Source organism: Anopheles bellator, chromosome 1, assembly GCF_943735745.2.
Source record: "Anopheles bellator chromosome 1, idAnoBellAS_SP24_06.2, whole genome shotgun sequence".
Taxonomy (NCBI): Eukaryota; Metazoa; Arthropoda; class Insecta; order Diptera; family Culicidae; genus Anopheles; species Anopheles bellator.
The window spans coordinates 22,073,929-22,093,417 of NC_071285.1; the positions used below are offsets into that span (position 1 = coordinate 22,073,929).

General features: G+C 43.7%; 1 protein-coding gene across 1 annotated transcript in view; it reads left to right on the forward strand.

Annotated features, from left to right (window-relative positions):
- LOC131216533 (dystonin) overlaps positions 1–19,489 on the forward strand; it is a 103,402-nt gene that overhangs the window by 19,408 nt on the left and 64,505 nt on the right. Inside the window, exons 4-5 of the mRNA XM_058211042.1 lie at positions 3,580–3,669; positions 3,763–3,933. Coding sequence (XP_058067025.1) covers positions 3,580–3,669; positions 3,763–3,933 — 261 coding nt within the window. The remainder of the gene's footprint in view (positions 1–3,579; positions 3,670–3,762; positions 3,934–19,489) is intronic.

Sequence of the window (19,489 nt, forward strand, 5' to 3'; positions counted from 1 at the left end):
AACGCGTTAAGCTTATTCTTGATTAAAATTAAATTCGCCACAATACAACAATGGTATGTTGTTGCTATGATTGTTGTCCACACTCATTCTTATATATTGTCGCTTGTTTATGTTCAGTTTGATTGGAGTTTTCGTAAGTTTTCTATTTTTGTCCTAATTACTTATTCCTGTGTTCATTTATAGACCACTAGCTGTGCGCCATGCAAGCGTTTTTTCTTTCAATTTTGGTTGGTTTGGGGGACTAGAAGCAGTCTTTAACTCCCACTACTATTCAACGATTTTTAAATTTGAATTTAATTTTGAGAGATCCTGTCAAATGTTGGTCATGTATTTAAAATTAGATATTTCCTTTTGGTTTCAGCGAACATGAAAGTTTATCAGACCATTTTAAGGGTATTCTTAATCAGTATGATAGTTCGAAACTTAATCTTAAAAATATTTATGGGGCAGTTAAAGTAAATCAAGTGAGTTGAGAAAATGTGTTGCATAATTTACACTGCTTCATCCTGATTTAGTACAGTATCGATTGGTAGGAGAGTCATATCCTTTCTCCAGGTTTATCCGTTTAGAATGCTGCAATTGGTAGCATTTACTTCGTTATATTTTACTGCTAATATAGCGCCACTGATCGTTCTTGTAATTTAGTGCTAAGTTTGGGAAAATTTGGTCGGGCAGTTGATTTGTGGTAGTCATTAGATTACAGAAGTATGTTAGCAAAATGATGCAATTTGTTGACACACCTGTTTTAGCATTGAACCATTCCTAATACTTGGCAAATGTATTCTGATGTAACTTTCATCTTTTTTAATATTATCCTCGGATTAGTGCTTAATGCTTGGTTTCTTGTTTTTTCGAAAACAGTTTTACATTTGGCGCTCATCTGTATAACGAACGTTGGCCATTCTTCTCAAAGGAAAGTGGTAGCAAAGACTTCCGACTGAGATCGCTGCGATTAAAAATAAAAGGGAGCTTCGTTAACGATGGCTTGCGACAGTCCAATGCTACCTCAGACTAAATGCCTGACTAAGCTTATCGTTTTCGCTTCGCTTTTTCTTTTTCTCAGGATTAGCAGTAGCATCAATCGCAAATCAATCGCGGTTGATGAAAATAATGAATCATACACGTCCCGGCTTCTGGCGGCCGTTTGGCGATTGAATTAATCGATTACACAGCTGGGAATAGTTGCCACACACCGTATGATAAATTTTAAGCTAAGGCAACTGCCTTTCAACGGTCGGCCAACGTTCGCCGAATGAAAGGAGGGAACACACTCACCAGGTTTGGGCTTAATTTGTTTTTTTCTTAGGAAACAACTGTGTTGTCCAATTGTTCTCCTGTTAGTTGCCTGATGATTTGAGCGGAAGGGCGACCTAATTCGATTTCAATATCGGCGGAGGTCGCAAATTGAAAGGTTTGAAGCTTTTGAGTATAACGGCGGGTGTGCTGTTGTCATTGCGCCTCCAATTGATTCCAATTTTCTACGCGCAGGCCCATTTCGGCTGAGTTTGCCTTCATGAAAGAAGCAAGTAAACGACAGAGGTTTTCATCGTAAAATTGATAAAATTCCAACACACACTGGGAGAAACACCTTTCGACCTAGTTGGTGGTGGCTAATCTCATGCTCCAGAGGCTAATCTCATGCTGATCGCTTCCCCCTGGCCACTGCTGATCTGCGTTGCTTTGGTGCTGCCGTCACGGAAGTTAGTACTTTTAGTGAAAGTTCAATCAACCATTGTGTTCGGCCCCGATTCGAGGGTTTAAATGTTTGTCTGCTTTGTAAACTTTTTGGATCGATGACGTGTGCACAACTTAAAGGTCTTTCTCTGTAATACTTTTCATCAATAAAACCGTGACACGGCAATGCCACAATGTTCCTTATCGCCGTTTCCTTGGTGGCGGCTTTTGCAAAGCAACGCGATATCTTATCGCGAACGTGGGCGTTTTTTATTTCATGTGGAAACCATAAGACCTTGCTTGGCAAATGGTTCGTTCGACATATCACCATTATTGAGACGGAGTTTAGGTCACCAAACATGAATAACACGTTTTGGAGCAATCGAAAAATAGTACAGATTTTTTTTTTCCTTTTTGTTTTTGTTTTCATTTTCCCAACTCCTATAAATTATTCGTGATTTTCTCATTGCTTATTTATTTTTATGTTTCGACCGGGTGATTAACAATAATGTTTTAAATATTCTAAAACTGGTATTTTTTTAAAATTTATTCAGTATTGTGTTATTTTTCATTTGATTGTACGAAATTCGAAATAGAATATGTTCAATGTTTGTGTCTCTATCAGTTACTCAAGAATTCACACAAGTTCTACTCGTAAGTAAATCAAACCATTCGTATTTCTTTTTTGCACTTTAAATAGTGGCCGTATTCTTGTGATTCGCTCCTCTTTTTAACTTCCTAATGTCGATGTTCTCTTTCTCTCGTTCCGATTAATTCGCCAAAAAGCATTGGAAATATTCAAAGGTATGCTAGAGCCGCTCTCTTATTGCTAATCAAATTGGTTGTTCGTAGTAGTTGTTGAATGTACTTGCCTTGTACTGCTTTTTTATGTTGTTTTACGTTGAGCAGTTCCTCGTTGGTATTATTTCGAAAACGTTGGTTCGTTTTCGAATGCTCGTATTTTTACTTTCATTGAAGTAGTTGAGTTGTAAAATTTATTTTCTTGTATCCGATTGTTCTGTTGTTTCAGTTTCATTATTTCATTTGAACAAAGTTTCGCAAGATTTGTATTCTTATGCCTTTTTCGTTATTGTGGCTTCCTGTTGCGCTTGACGCTGTGTTGATAAAACTATGCGCTCTAATCGGCTGTATTGATTCGACCCTTGCGTCTTTTTTCTCTATTTTGCTCAACTTCATTACAGACCTACACCCACTTACATGTTTGTGTAACCATCAACGGAACACCCTGTTGTCCGCCAGCTGTAAGTCTTATTGGGAGCCGTGTTGGCCCTCTAGTGGCCCGTGTTGTGGTGTTTTTGATAGTTTTTTGTGTAATTTTTCGTTGTTTTCTCGTTTCTTAATTTCGATTTTCTTCCATCGATGGTTTAGTATTGTTTTCGCCACTTTTTTCGATAACGATGATTTTATTATCGCATTGTGCGCAGTTAGTTTTGCTCCTCCCAAACCATGCCTATGCCCATACTTTGTCTACCACAATACGCCAAGAGCCTTTATTTACGCAGATTGATACCGCCTTGGCTATAATTGTCGCTCAAGCTTTGCGAATTAAGCGTTGAATGCATGTGCTCACTCCAAAGTAAAAAAGAAGTTAAAGAAACGATATCCTCCGTCTTTATCGCTTATAAATCTGCGTTACTTAACCGCAGCGCTCTTATCGCAATTAAAACGCTCGGTGGTTTTAGGACACATGTGTTCATTTTGTTTTAAGAGTGTTGCGTGTCGATAAACAACCGTTTTTATCGTCATGTACTCCTGGCTAATCCTTACACTGTTACCCTCGGTTCACATTCACATTTGATACGTACTTTTCAGTTGCTGTACTGCATGTGCGCGTCGGCCTCCTAGTGTTTACATAGCCCCTAACATTTGTTTTACCCTCCGTAGGCCAGCCGCCGTGTCGATGACCTGTTTGAAGATCTGCGCGATGGACACAATCTTCTTTCTCTCTTGGAAGTATTATCTGGCGAACACCTTGTAAGTTCCAGCTCTTTTGCAATTTTCCTATAATGTACAAAAGGCTGCCGAACTAGACTGTGATTTCAAACCCTTATCGTTATTTTCTTTCAGCCAAGGGAGAAAGGAAAAATGCGCTTCCATATGCTGCAGAACGCGCAGATGGCACTGGACTTTCTGCGGTACAAAAAAATCAAATTAGTCAACATCCGGGCGGAGGACATTGTCGACGGCAACCCGAAGCTGACGCTTGGCCTGATATGGACCATCATTCTGCACTTCCAGGTACGTCCGTTTTCACAACTACAAATGACGCTTTTTTCCTCAAAGTAGAACGTTCAGTATGTTTCGATTAATTTTTGACTTTATCTTCGAAACGATGAACCTTTTTGTAGTGGTTTTTTACACAATGTTCTAAGCTACCTATTCGCTCTTTTGGCAATGTTTAAACTTTCCGATGTTTGACGTACCAAAAACGCGGCAGCCAAAAAAGATGGCAAATGTTTCTTAAGCACCCGTAGTAGAATCGATCGATCTTTTTTGGTAAAATTCGTTTCAAAATTCATTGCATTCAATTACACACCGTACGTAGGAAACCGTTCAACCGAAAGCATTAAATACTAATTCTGCATTTCGTATCCCTTTTTCCCGAATTCACGGAACTTTTCTCACGGCAACACACACTGCATCTGTCCTCAACTATTGACGCAACTTTAACTTCACCCATTGTTGTGCATGCTCCTTCAACAATGTTTCCCCCTTCAAATGCGCACCGATTTTATGATATCTTCTCACGTTGACACAACCGTTGATACCATAAATCAAAATAACACCAAAAACAATTGGCGGAGGTCCAATCGCGCGCCCCATAAAAATACAATTTTATCAAACATCACCATAACAACCTCTTTTGGGTGTGTGTCTGTGTGTAGTGGAGTAGACGGGTAAGTCCTCAGCCCAGCACTCACTGCTAGGATATTTATAAGCCTTCTCATTTCGCTGTGTGCTTGCCACCACCCTGTGTTAGATGTTTCATCATTTACATAGGTTGCCCCTAGTTCCATGTCCGTATGCTGCGTTTAACATTTTGATTCGGTTTCGGAGCTGACAGGATGCCAAATTTGCATGCATTCATTCGATGGGAGGAAACATTTGCTCCAATCATTTGTTCGTTCGTTTTTGTTTTGGTTTTCCATCCAATGCAACAAATGAGGCACCATTACCCAATATGTTAATAAATCAATGGTAAAATCAAAACTTTCGGCTCGATCTGCAGAAGTTCATCATAGCCATTTGTTATGTTTTATGCTCGTTAGATTCACAAAAAGAAGGCAAAGCACATAAAAAAAGGGAAAATTATTTACAGGAATGTAAATTAAGCATCAATCACATTTTATGTGCGATCCCCATTTTCGTAGCATATCGCTACCTTCGGGGACCTTGACCATGATTTTTCAGCTCTACACCAATATGTTATCTTTCAATTTAAGGCTATGCCAAATAGGGCGAGATTAAACATTTCAAAGCCCTCCTCGCTGTGACCGTGGGCGATTTGATTTAGATGTTGCCCCAAAACGTAAGCTTTGCTCCGTCCGGTGGCACTATAACTAAAGGCCCAGCTAACGACGGATTTAGATTCGAAGGCGAGTCTCCGCGTTTTAGGTTAGTACCAGAAACAACCCACATGCCCGCCTATTGGTTCGCTTTGGGTTTTGAGGCAGATTGATTTGAGTAGGTGGCATTTCCAAGGATTTTTTCAACCGTTTGTGCGCTTAAAACCTGGACAACTTCTCAACCGTGCTGACCTTTGACCGATACTGAATAATAGTTACGGATACGATAACTCAAGGGAGAGATAAAGTGAACCAGTTTACAATTTTGTTTTATGTCACAAATCCGGTTCAGAGTGGTCTGGAAACCGACTTTGGTTGATTGTACCAACTTTGTGGAACTCTACAGCGTTGCTCGTTTGGAGCTCGCAAAACGATTGTCGGTGTCCTCACGAGCTCTCGATGTCTGGCCTATGGTCGTGGGCAACGGATATTCGCTAATGAACACATTTACATGAGCTCTGGTGTAGAATGAGTTGCAAAAAACCTGGCACGGCCGATAATCTCCTGTAAACTGTTATTCTATTTAACTGATCTGACCGTCTGACTATGTGGGAGCAATCAAGTATAAATCGAACCCGCGCCGCCGTGTAGGTTGCTGGACCCCCGTGACAGATGGATTTCATACGTTGGGCGATAAATTTTGTATAATTAATTCTTATGGCGTACATGATCAATCAATTCGTCAATTGTTCCCTGGCGGGCTCAGTTGTGCATGATGTGACAGTTTCCTTAACGCACCCATTGTTTGTTGTTTAAATTCATGTTTGATTTGTTACTGTGCTTTTAATGGCGCTTTGGATAGGCAAAACGCTTAGTTGAACTTACCGGGTTTTGTGCGCTTCCTGATTCCCATTATCGCCCATGTAATCAACCTGGTTCCATACAGTGCTTTATTGAATGTCTTCCGGTTCTATTTAAATCATGCTGTTCCCAAGAGAAATTATCCGCAATCAAATAGTTATAGCAGCGGCATATCCGTACAGACGGGAGTACCCGACAAACGTTGGGAACAGACCGGCGAGCCAGTCACTTGAGCTGTCGATTATTCCGTCGATCATTACGTTTACTTTGCAAGTACCGATATCGATAATCAACAATTAGTTTGTTTTTGCAACTCGTGGCGCCTAACGAGCGAGAATTCAGTGACTTGCAATCCATCCCGCAATCGGGTTCGTCGCCTACTGGCAGTGGAAGTCCTTTGTTTACCAAAAGAATTGGCTCTAGAGCCAGGCGATTTTTACGCAAAAGCTTACGTAGCGTTCGAAAAATGTCCACACAGTACGCGGCATCCGGTTGCGAGGGTGTTGTGATCGGACATTCGTGGTGGGTTGCGTGGTGTGTAGGTTGGTGATTTGGTTGCCGTCGCTTGGTTTTGCGCTCCATTTTTACGCTCGCCCAGCGTTCACCTTCATAGCACCCACACGATAATGGCTGAAAAAACACCAACCGGTACACACCATCTGTTTTCATTGACGCCGCCGCGCGACATCGAGCCACTAATCGATAGACCACTCGCTCCAGCCCGAGTAGTAGGTGTGTTGTAGAGTAGAGGTCCTCGCGAAACTTGATCACCTTTATTTTTATGAATGAATTTTCTACACTGTCGACACTGCGCGTAGTCGCGGGCGTTGGACGGTGTGATATTTTTTATAGCTCGTAAATTGGTTCGAAAATGGATTGCGTGAGATGGAAGAGTGCAGAGGCGGATCTGGGCGCGGACTCGTATCATAAACAATATTTACGTAGTGGAAGACGCAGTTTCTCTCGGTTAAATTTACCCAATGTATTCGCAATTCTCGATCGAATCGAAACACGAATTTGCACCCGATCTACCGATGGCCACACACCGTCAAACACTAATTGATTGATTGGAGATTGTGCGAAACAATACTCACAACTCGATCTGGAATACGAACGATCGCGATCCCGTTCAGTGGCTATACGTTTAGCGTTAACCGAAGGGACTGATTTGCGTAATTGAATTATTAGATAAACTATGTCGAGAACGGCTGTCGGTTGATGACGAGAGTTCTTTCGACGCAATCACTTTATCGGTTGGCTTTCGTGTTTGGTGGCAATACTTGTGAGTTCATAAGAGTTCTCAGATTGCACGTGCGCAAGATAAGGCTTACCTTTCAGGCTCTTTTGGCTCACGATATTATCGTGATTTTGCCCGATTACCGTGCTTTCATTAAAGTAGAATCGTCTAAATTTTGTGTCTAATATTAAGATTGCAATCCAAAGATAATATGAACATTGTCTCTGTCTCGGAGAATTTATGCTCAACAAACGTTGTTTTTATATTTGCTCAAACGGAACCTTTATGTTAACATGCACAACGTTTTTGTACATCTTCCTCATCATTAATGAAACAATACGAAACCGTTGATATATTTTTATCGTTCCTTTGTGCCCGTTTTTAGTGTTGACATATTTTCATTTTATTGTCCTTAGCAATTACTTGACAACCGTCCAGGCCCTTATTTCGTGGGCCACAAAATCTGTCAACGAACCAGCGCCTGTTAACGATGATCATGTTGTTGATGCAGTTGTCATGGAGCTGGTACTGTCATAAAATTGTAGGAATGCTAGATCCAACGCCTTCTGCGGCGCTTTTTATGCGATTAAGTTCAAGTCAATTCACACCATCATCCGGCGGTTATATGATGTGCCGTAACTGCCTCTGCAGGGCGGTGTTGGGATCGTAGCCCTTTGTCGTTTTAACGACGCGACGAAAGCGAATCCTCTGGCCGCAATGCTTGATGGTACTAGCGAGTGTGTGCGCCCACCAGGAGGCAACTTACTTTACTAGTTGGGTTGTCGGATCTTAAGGCTGTTGAGTCGTCGCGATAGCAAAGGGAAGGCAAAAAGGCCTACGCCTGACCGCGGTTTATTACTACTGTGTGCGTTCAACCAACCGACACACTCCCAGCGTTTAGCAATTCAGCGCTGTTCTGTCACCGCCGCTGCTGTGACGCGGCCACGACCTGCGCCATAAATAACCTCTCGGAGCTCTGTCGGAGCCGCCAACGAGAGAGTGGCATTGCAAAACTTTAATCAATATTTCCATTCGATTCGCCACATTGCCTGCCTTGCCCTTGCCATGGCCGATCGGTACCCGAGAAGAGCGTCACGTGACCTGTGCACGTTTCAGTTCGTGACGAATTGCACATTAGATGCCCCTACGTGAGCCTCTAAGCCGCGCAATTGTTGTCGTGTAGAGCAAACACAAATAGGTTACGTTTTGTTTCCCCTTTTTACTTGAAAATCGCGGATTGTGGTGGCAGCGCCTCCTAGTGGCAACCGACGGGAATATAAACTGATACAATGTGTCCCGGCTAAACCCGGCTTACTAGAAGTGTCTTGGCTAATCATGAGATGCCTGATGAGCTCATGAGATTGATTAATCTTTTTCATATGTTTGTTTTAGTATAACCCTAGCAATTTCATGTATAAATCTTGACATTAACTTTTACAGAACGAAAAGTTTATAGTATGTGCAATGAAATCAATTATTATTACATTAGCACACAGCATCTATAATCCATATGATCTACATGAAACGATCAGTCAAACTCAATTGTTGTAGGCTATTAAAATCAGCCGCTTGAAATTCTACTTTTATAATAATGATAAATCCTGAACACAGTGACAATCTTAAAAGCATTGATAGCACCACATTCCATATTTAATCCTTAAGCTTTTTAAGGGAGTACAATAGCGGATTTGTTGTCCGTCTTCGACTGTTGTCCGTGGGCTGAAAACTATCGTTAGAATATTGGTACAGTCTCGGGGATTAGCATATTTTAAAGCATCGTAAGGCATACAGTGCACACTTGAAGGCTACCTGGGGGGTTGGTTTGCCATATTATTTGCAAATCAGACATGACCCCCAGATTCTCGGACACCATGCGTGTCGATCATCATCGTTACCCTAGTAGGTAATATCGATTCGGGTTTCGCTTGAATAAGTATTTATTCTACTCGGTGTGCGCTTGTACCTCTCCGGTGAATGTATAATATATAGGGTTGCGATCGCAATTATCGCAATTTATTGCGATTGTTTAGCCTGGTTGTCCTATCTTTATACTTGATTCATACGCAACTTACTAAAAGCGCACCCTGCGCAATGTCCTGATAAGTCGGATCGTTGAAATTAAATCATTCAACCAGACAGGGATATGTGCCTTGTATGGAGTGCTACGCAGCGTTGCGGTGGCCGCCATGGAACTACCTATCAGCGCAAATCATTTCTTGACGGTTAGCTTGAATTAATGGCTTGCTGCTGTCTCGAATGGATCGCCACTTGCGAATGGCTTCTTAAATTGTTTATGATGTCAGACAACTTAAACTTAAGCCAACAGACCATGCCACATTTACCCAGCTACCGTTTGTCGGTCAGCCATGAAGCCACTGACGATACGATGCCTACAACTTACCTTGTGACGATGACTCTCACGGTGAATAAAATCAAATGACGTAACTTTGTTAAGGCTTTACACGTTTCTTTTTTTGTTGAGACCGAACGCAGCGACAAACCAGGAAAGAAGGCGCTGGTTTGCATAAAATCGATTAACATAGCAGCGCACGCGCGGTTCGCGAAGTGCTATGCTGCGCCCTCTACTGCCTCAGGGTCTGAGATGGTACTGATCAGACACAGAGAGGGTGGCTGTGGGGCTACCTTTTTGTAGTTTACCGACTCCGCCGAACAACCGATGTAATGATATCCTTGCATAGTTGTGGTGCGCTGATTAGCATTGATCCGACGTGCGGTACGCTATATGGTATTTACATGACTCCAATTATCTCGTCGTTCACCGGCGTCGTTACTTTGAGCCGAAAGAAGCGAGCTCAATTTGATGTCTACAAGTTGCCCCAGGGCAATAATAAAAAATCGACTCAAAATGCTAAAACATGGGTTTGGCTTGGCCGCCGCCGATAAGAATTACGCATGTTTGCACTTTATCATCATTAGGTTGTTTGTTTTTTTTTTATTACACGAAAATGAAGCTTGCAAATCATATTCATTAGCAATCAATTTCTGCTTAAGCTAGGTTAGATTAATTTAAAAACCAGCAGCTACGAAAGCTACTCAATCGAGCGAAAGAATTGGTTTAGTTTCTCTCTCCGCTTATGGTTTGCTCGATCAAACCATTTATCTATTCGTTGACGTCCTTTTCTTTTTTTGTTAAAATTTGCAAAAGTTAACGTCAATTTGAGGGATGTCAAAGTGGCGGCGGCCGGCTCGCTGTTTGATACTCCGCGAAGGTTTGGAATTATCATTAACCGTTATCTTTAAAATCCCGCCAATCAGATAATGGTCCCCGCTAATTAGACGCTGTCTTTTGTCGGCGTTCGGCTTTTGTTTTTGGGGGATACCTTTCACCATTCCATTGCTGGTGGTGTAGCTTTCATCTTTTAGATTGTATTCTCCTATTTTTGTCGAATCAAAAAAGTCACCTTGTTGAGTTTGCTCTATTGTCGAGTGACAAGACATCGGTTTAACGAAATATGCGTTTATGACCTACCGTAACGAATTTAAGACACAGCAACGAAATCTTTTTGCGCACATTAAGCATAAGATTCTTGGCCACGACGGAACATAGACATTAAAACCGATACCGGTAGGGTTCGTCTCTTGGACAGACATTGAAGTCTTTTGTCCATATTTAAAAGAGTTTTGAATATTTGAAACGACATTGTATAGCGGAAAATAAGTTCTTATAATGCCCAATCAATTTAAAATTAGTTTAAACCCTTTTTTTATCAACAAGTATCAGTAATTGATTTAAAAAAAAGGTACTTTTGGTATGACGTCGTATGCTTGGAAAGGATAGAATTCAAATGAAAACAATAGCTACTGGCCTAAATTAAATTAAATGCCCCCCAGAAAGCTATCTAAAAATAGACACTCCCGGATCATTTCCTGTGCAGTGTGACGTGTGCGAAGTGATAACAGTTTCACCCCGGCTTCGTTGGCGGTTGAATTTCTTATCCTTTTCAAGCGATAAAACACACCTAATCCTTCCGGTCTTAGCGCGGCCCTGTGTTCATGTGTGGCTCACGTTTTTGATATCTCCACACAGGTTAGACAAAAACAGATCGTGTCCTCCCCCACTCCGCTGCCTCTCTTACGTAAGCCGATCCACCGATGTTCCGTTCAATTTGAATATAAAGAAGCCGCCACTTTCTGCTGCTGGCTCCGCTTTGTTTTGTGAGAGTGATGTTGTGGCTCGAACCCTCAGCCGGGGGAATTTACAGTCGCCACTAGCCAGCATATGGGGTTCCGTTCCATTGCGCGTTGACAGTTGCGCGTCCGTCCAGCTGACGATTCACCGACCGGAACCCCCAAAGTCGTCGCTGATGCTGGTGTGGCGGCGTGTTGTTGCGCACACCACCACCACTAACGCTCGTTTTTCGCCGGTACGTGCGCTGGTTCGCTGACGGTTATGCAGTTCATTCTCTCCCGCTTTTGAGGGGATAAACGAAGCGTGAAGCTTAACGGTAAGGTTCAAGAGCTATGTCACCATATGCCGCCGGCGGTCTCGAGGTTTGGGTTTCGTGCATTTCAGCGTCTTCTGGTTTTCGAGATGCCGTCAGAATAGTAAAGACCCACGGTGGTACCGGTACCGGATGTGGTCGTGGTCGTGTTAAGGAGGGTTCCCACAATGGGCGCTTTGTTTGGGAGCAAAACGGGGCAATATATTAATCAGCTCGACCAGAGCTCGTCTCGTCCAGCCTTTCTTTTTCCACGGCTGTAGCAGTAGTCGGAAGTCGGCATTTCATTCATTAAACCGTTTATGTAGCACTTTCCCGATTGTTGGTTGGTTGCGTGGTTTGATCGAAAGGTACGGCTCAATTTGATTGAAAAAAGTCTACAACCTTGAGAAATGGTTGATTAGAAAGTCAACCGAGAGCACCTTGCTCTGGAAAAATTATCAGCTCAATAATCAACAATATCACAAATTAGAGTTTATTTTAAGTGAATTTTAATTTCAATTTTTTCAAATGTAAATTAAGTCCTTTTCGGAGTGAGGTGTACAATTTCTGGACATTCTTGAACTCCAATGTCTGACGAATTGTCGACACGAATTCTCTGCGCACGAATTCTCTGTTTCATGTCAAAACACTATCACCCAAATACTACAAAATCAGGCCACAAACTGCGCGACCATTTGACGTTTCTGACATAATACTCATGAACGGACAAGCACCCTCTCAAGGAACAACGATGAGTGGCGAAATGAATTAATGAGTCCCGACGGAATCGGAGTCGTGTTTCTGATATCTAATCGCGGCTCGAACGACATGGTGTCAGTAATTTGTGTGTGCCACTAGATTGTATTTCGTCACCAGTCACCGATATAATTTGAGTTCATCATCTCCTTGCCTGCCAGCATGTATCTCATCGTAATCGCATAACCCCCTTAAGCACTCTTAGAGAATCGCATATTGAACCACACCTGGCACCTGACTGGCTGGAATTGGATAAAGCGAATGCATTAAATTTCGGACCACAGCCGACCATATTCTCTATTGTTTTATCGCATCTCGCTGCTATTCTGTGTGATTAACTCTAAACTTTCTTTATGTCGTTGCAGGTGAGCAAGATGTGTGATTTTAGTTGATGAAGGGTGAAGTGTTTTGCAACCGACCGAAGTGAGTATGCTTGTTGTTGGGCACGATGAGGCCCTTCGAAATTATCCTATCCATTTGTTTGTTTAACATCAGCCCCACCAGATGGGATGCACGTGATTGATTGTTGTGGAGTCCACCGGCTAGTTGTTCGAGATTATGTGTGCTTGCGCACACACCATACTAGTCTAAAAGGGCAGCAGCAACAGCACGCCCTGTAATGAGACCTTGCCGTGATCGTGGCGAACCATAAACTAGTGCTGAGAGGCGGCGCACCCTTGAAAAAGGCACTGCTTCTCTCTAGGCAGGCAGGTAGGCAGGCGTACACTCTTCACAAAGTCTGTACGCCTACGAAGGAACCTTGCTTGCTGTCCTTGCCCTATTTCATCGGCACCACCACGGCGCGATCTTCATAAACCACCACCCCACGCTAATGATCGGGGGCAGGCTGCTGGTTAGCTGGCTGGCGGCCTTATCACACGTCGGGCATCTCCTACGCGCGCGCGCGTGGTGACTTCTGGGGCCACTTATTGGTTACCCTTGGCGACATCGATCGACGTTTGAAAAGAGTAGGCCGCGTGTCGAGCAGACCTGCCGCGTTCAGCTGCTGTTCGTGGTTGTCGTGGGCATCATCTCGATCCGTGTTGTTGGTCTCGATCCGTGACGTAACCGAGATACGCGCTCGCTTGCTCTGTGTGAACTTGATCGTACCATTTTTGGTCAGGATCTCGGACTGAGCAGACCGCTGATGAAGACGGGTCCCGCGCAGGGCCGCACCGCAACTTTGAAGTAGTGACATCTAGTAGGCCGCGTACATATCCGGCGATGAGGTTGGCAAACACGGGCACATATACACACGCTTTGGGTCGTATTATTTACATCGATCATAAATCTTTTTGCGTACACGCATCGAAATTTATTATTCATTTTATTGAAGGGACGTCTGTACCTCAAAAAATGACGGCAGCGGCGGCGGCGGTGACAGTAGTGGAGCCGCCAAACCATGACCTGGCCAGTCTGGCGGCCACCGAAAGCATAGTTCTCCGGACTCGTGACGTGCTACGAACGACACGAAGCCGCTTCAAGAGATCTAGGAGACCCCTCTTCTAGAGTGGACGGATGGGATCTGTCACTAGTGGAGCGACTCGGCGACTAAAGGAGCGGGCTGCCTTTAACGGTACGGCATCCGAAATTGGACATGTACTAAAACTGGTGAAAAATAAGCACCACAGAATGCGAGTGAGATTTTGGTTGGTTGGTGTGTAGTGATCGTGATCGCGGATCCTCTATTGCGTTGGGCGTTGCGATGCAGTAGCGGGGTTTAAAGTGGTAACGGGAGTGAGAACGGAACGGAACTATGGTGTCACGAATTTTCTTTACGATCTCTCGGGACGTTCCACTGTAGTGCACACAGTCACACAGCAGCCCGGACCAGAATACTGCCGATGGATAAGTTTGCATCTCATCAAATCATCAGAAAGCTAAAAATTTAAATTTACTGTATGATTAATCACATCAAAAGTACCGTATTTTTCCGTGTATAACGCGCACTTTTTTCCCAATTTTTTTAGCTCTAAAATCTGGGTGCGCGTTATACAAGGGTAGTAAACATTTTGTCTCCTCCAAGCATACAAATGTGCCCTTTTAGGTACATATTCTATAGTATTATTGAATAAATTATAAAATGAAACACTTGTTAGGAATGTAATTATCCATACAATATCGTTTTTAAGTCATGGCAGGGAGTTAAAACAGAAGTTGTTGTGAAATCATTTAAAAAATGTGGCATCAGCATGGATCTGAAGATGTCGCAATTTATGAGGACTCTTCAGAGAGTGACAATGAGGAGTACATTGAAAAGCAATTAGAAAATATCAATTTGTCAGACAGCAGTGAATCTGAGTTTGAAGATTATTCCGAAATATAAAATACTAGTATGTCTTTTGCAATGTATACGCATTTTATCTTTAGTCTACTTTAGAATATTTATAGAGTATTTAGAGTAATACATTATTATCATTTGATATTTGTTGGATATCACATATCTGAAAAATGTAAAGTAAAAAAATTGTTTTCCAATTTTGTTCTCGTAAAATATGGGTGCGCGTTATACACGGGTGCGCGTTATACACGGAAAAATACGGTAATACTAATTATGGCCGGCCCTGTTGAAATACGAAAGACTAATTGGTACACTAAATACATTAAAATAGGCTGATTTCTAAGAATGAACCTACTCTTTAAATCATATGAAAATAAGACAGAAGAATGAGTACGAAATTTTATCTGAGGTCAACCGCTGGTCCCTAGCATATTCGAATAAATTAAAACTTGACTATTAGTTTTTATTATTATACAAGAACTTATTAGAAAAACATTAGTGGTAAACGCTAAACTCTGTTGTTCGTTTCCGATGTTGTAATATACGATGCCCATATTGTTCGAGCTGGACAGAAAAATCAGAGCAGTGGTCTTTTACAGTCCATTACCTTTCAAAATCGGTTAACGTTGTGAAGGGGATTATCCATCGTTCTCCATTATTTATGAGAGCAAAGCAAAGTAATGAGGTAATGTTCAAAAATCATTTTATTCCGTTACGGTCATCAGCTTCTAGTAACTTATCGTTCCGCGGGGGGCCACATCACCTGTACCGTCAACCGATTTTTGATTTTGACTTGTTTGGTGGTTCATCATGCGAGAACCGTTCGTCGGGCGAACGAGGCTCCCTGTTTTATCTCTCTCTCTCTCTGTCTCTCTCTCGCTCACACTCATACTCTCTTGCGCGGGTGGAAAACCACTTTCCTTCGGTTAGAAAAAGAATGCAACATAGTTTAAAAACGAACGAACGCGATAGAGAAGTAGATCACCAAAGCGGCTGTCACTTGCTCCTGGCTCTGGTCCCCCCTGCGCATTATTGCGCGAAAAATGCGAGGACCGAGAGAACGAGAGAGCGAGAGAGAGAGACGCTGTGTGGTGACTAGTTACACCACGCCAGCACTGTAGGTGGTTCCGCGTGGGGCAGCGGATATGATGTGTCGGGGGCGCACCCTCTCTCGCCGAGAGCGAGATGGCAATAATGAGGGGGCCTTCTCGTTAGACGGCGGCCACGGCAGAGTGTCGTCGGGTCGCGGTCTGTCAGAGACCAGTCAACTTCCAGCAAACGTCACGAGCGGTTCATCGGTCCAGCTCGCGCGCGGACTTTTCCACTTCCACTTTGTGTTTCTCGTTTTCCCTTTCGATTTTTGTTTTTTCGAATTTTCCACCTTTTGTTGCGTGTGTTGTTTGTGTTTTACAATCCTTTTTTTTTGTTTCAATTATCGTTTGTCAATGGAAAGCCACCCCTAGTAGGGGGTTGTGTGTACGAAAAAGTCCCCGAAAGGTTGGCATCCACTTAGTGCTGGAATCAAGTTGAATGTGAAGCCTCCCGATTGAGTGAACTGTGCCCAGAAGGGAGCAGCTGGCAAATAGTTGAGAGCACCTAAAGTTCTCAACTCTGGTACTTTGGTTGGAAGTGGATTTGTGATGTGCCAACACACAAGAACCGCGCTGAACGCGATGCCAAATTTCCCCTGGGAAGAGTGTGATCAGTCAAACTTTCATCCGCTGCTGCGCTCCCCGGTGTATGCGCTATTGTTCTGTCCCCTCGGAACTGTTTCCCATGGCGAAAGGCGGGCACCACCGCCGTAGTGAACGCCTAATTGTGCGTTATTTGTTGTGCTCCAGTTTCTCCAGTTCCTCTGCGCTGGTTGTGCTAAAGTTGTGAGAACAAGTCGGTGACCGGCAGGAGAGATTCGATACCTTCTCGGCGGAGGGCATTGTGTTTTCTGTTGTGTTGTGGATTAGTCAAAAAATTTAGTGAAACAAATGGAGCGAAAGAGTGCCAAGTGACCCACCGACCGCCACCCTGTGCGTGCGTTTAGTGGCTTCATCGTCTTCGTCCCCTTCTTGGAGATCGTGAGACAGCGTGACAGTTTACACCGATGACAGCGAGCGGACGAACATATGAACGAGAGAGAGGGAGAGAGAGAGCGTAGTACGATAAGGGCCTAGTGATGCTTTGACCCCGAAATTAGGGACGACGTCGTGAGCGGTTAATTTACACTCCGATTATGATCACCCGAAAATGTGTCATCCATTAAGGCGTGTTGATACACTCTGGCGGCGTCCATGGGCGCCTGATGATGGTGCATTTAAGAGCACACTCCATATTGTTTACCTTTCTTTTTTTTCCACCGAAAAAATGCCGAAAACAATGAACTCGCTGAAATCAATGCAAAACAAGCGAGCCGAGCGCGCAGCACCCCTACCAGCGACGCTCGACTATTGTGTGGTTTGGTTTGCTCTAGACCCCCGAGACCACATTTGACGCAATTGCCGTGTTCGTTTGTTTGTGGTTATCGCGGGCGGAGATCCATCAGACTGTTGGTGATAAGAGGTGGCGATGCCGATGCGCCGATGTTTTTGTAGCGGTGCCCCACATTATTGACACCTTCTCTTCATCACACCTCCAGTGATGGGGGTCTAGTGCGCGATTGCGTCCAGCACACTTCAATACGCGCCTCGGGGAACACTTAATCATGCCGCCGCCACTGTGTAGTGGGTTTCAAAATCCGGCTGGATCCGCGGCGGTTGCGGAACGCGAATCCCTGTTTTTATGGTGACTTTTTGAAAGTCAAAGCACCGCTTCCCCATGGAAGACCAAAAGCAATAGCTCGATTCCAGCTTTGAAATGGGATCTCGTTCTTGGGAAGGCTACTCGCTTTTATGACGCCCGGCATAGATCCTGATGATTAAGCGATGATTGACGTACCTAGCGCCCTTTTAAACACTACTTTGGATAATGAGCAAATAGAATAGTTCCAAATTCAAGTTCGCGGCTTCAAGTTCAAGTTCGCCAGACTTAAAACGATAAAACGAAGAAATCAAAGGTTTATTGCATTGAAATGAAAAATTCTCTTTTATTCATTAAATTGATTAAGGAGTATGTGGTACACCACACCTTTCTGGGCCCATCAGAAAGTCTCTTTTTGGAGTTCTCCGACGCTTTTTGCTTCTTATGTCAGAGTCACCATTTTTTTTATTTTTAAACCGCCGAAAGTAATGCCATCTTCCAAGGGCTTGATCACCGTAAGCTCGTTAAGTATTTGATGCAATTCTGTAACAGTTTTCTTCAGAGCAGAGATAGCAGAAAACCAACGATCCCCGCGAAACGTAATTTTCACGCACAAAAGTCGGCATGGTCTAACCTCTCCAAAGATAAGTTGCAAACTAAATGGGTTTTTTTCAACCCAAAATCATTTACCTGTTGTGTAATGTTGCCAAAAACCATAATTAGGAAGACCCAATTGACAGCTAGAGTGTTTAACAGTTCGTTTTTATCGTTTTATTCATGGTATCTCTAGTTTGATATTTTGTAACCGAAATGGTGCCGAAGAATTTATGGTCAACGATCAAAATGAATTCTTTTTTGACGCTTTTGACGTAATGTTGACCTAAAGGTCTTCATCAATTTTGTAAACTGTTTACTTAGTGCCTAGTGCCTCCTACCATCTTCGTAAACCATCCTGGGGCACCTTTGGGGTCTCCATATCCTGCCTACCGAAGACTCTAAACAGAGTACTAATTAGATTAAAGCCAAAGAAGAGAAGCCGACACGCCGTCGAACCAAACCACAGAGGGCCTAATTGGGCATTAGCCCAGTCCCCAACAGTGATAGACGTCGGTGTTCTGGCGGCAAACGCAAAACGCAGAACGTATCGATGGCGCGCTGGGGCGGGAAATGCGTGCTGTTTTGGTCTTTCAGAACCTCCCACAAGCACCCTTCAGCAAAATTGGTTCCGCCGACATATCCAGTTCCGGTGCTGGTTGATTGGTGTCGCGCAGAATGGGTCTAACGCCCCGCTAACGCTAGGCGGCGACTCGCTCGAATAGGCAAGCGTCGCCGTGCTCGCGGATATCGTCAAGTGCGAGTGGGTTGTTGCGCTGCTATATCCGACTCCCACACGGGTGGTCCGTCATCCCCGGACCGGACATTCCGGAGACACTGTTGCTGTGAGCTTGGTGGGTTGCCTTCTCAAATAACTGCGCGCGCGATGTTTAGGAGTTCTTGAGAGGTGGGCTAGGATAATTGGTTTATCAATTAAAATCAAGCTCTGATTTTGTTGGCCTTTAAACGTTCAATACTTGATCGGAAGTCGGATTTCCCAGTTCAACGTTGTGTATTGAAATGCACTTTAAGACATCTCTCCCCCGGAAAGGTCACCCTTTGGGTAGCCGTTGTACTAAACTCTTGTACTAAACGGGAACTATTTCGCCCACACACCACCTAGAACTGCGAACTGCCATCAACGATCAAACGGGGCGTGCGTTGATTATCAATACCGCAGCAGTGCATTTAAATGCGTTTTTGGAAAGGCTCTTCCGACCGATGGCCTAACTTGTACAGCACGCGCGCTGCATCGCGGTGGTGGACTGTGGGTGTGCGCGATCGACCAAATCGGCCGCCATCAATCGTTGTGCTGTAGTGGTCCACCCACCGGTTGTTCCGGTCACTGCTGGTCGCTTGTTACTGCTCCCTCCCACAGACAGCAGTG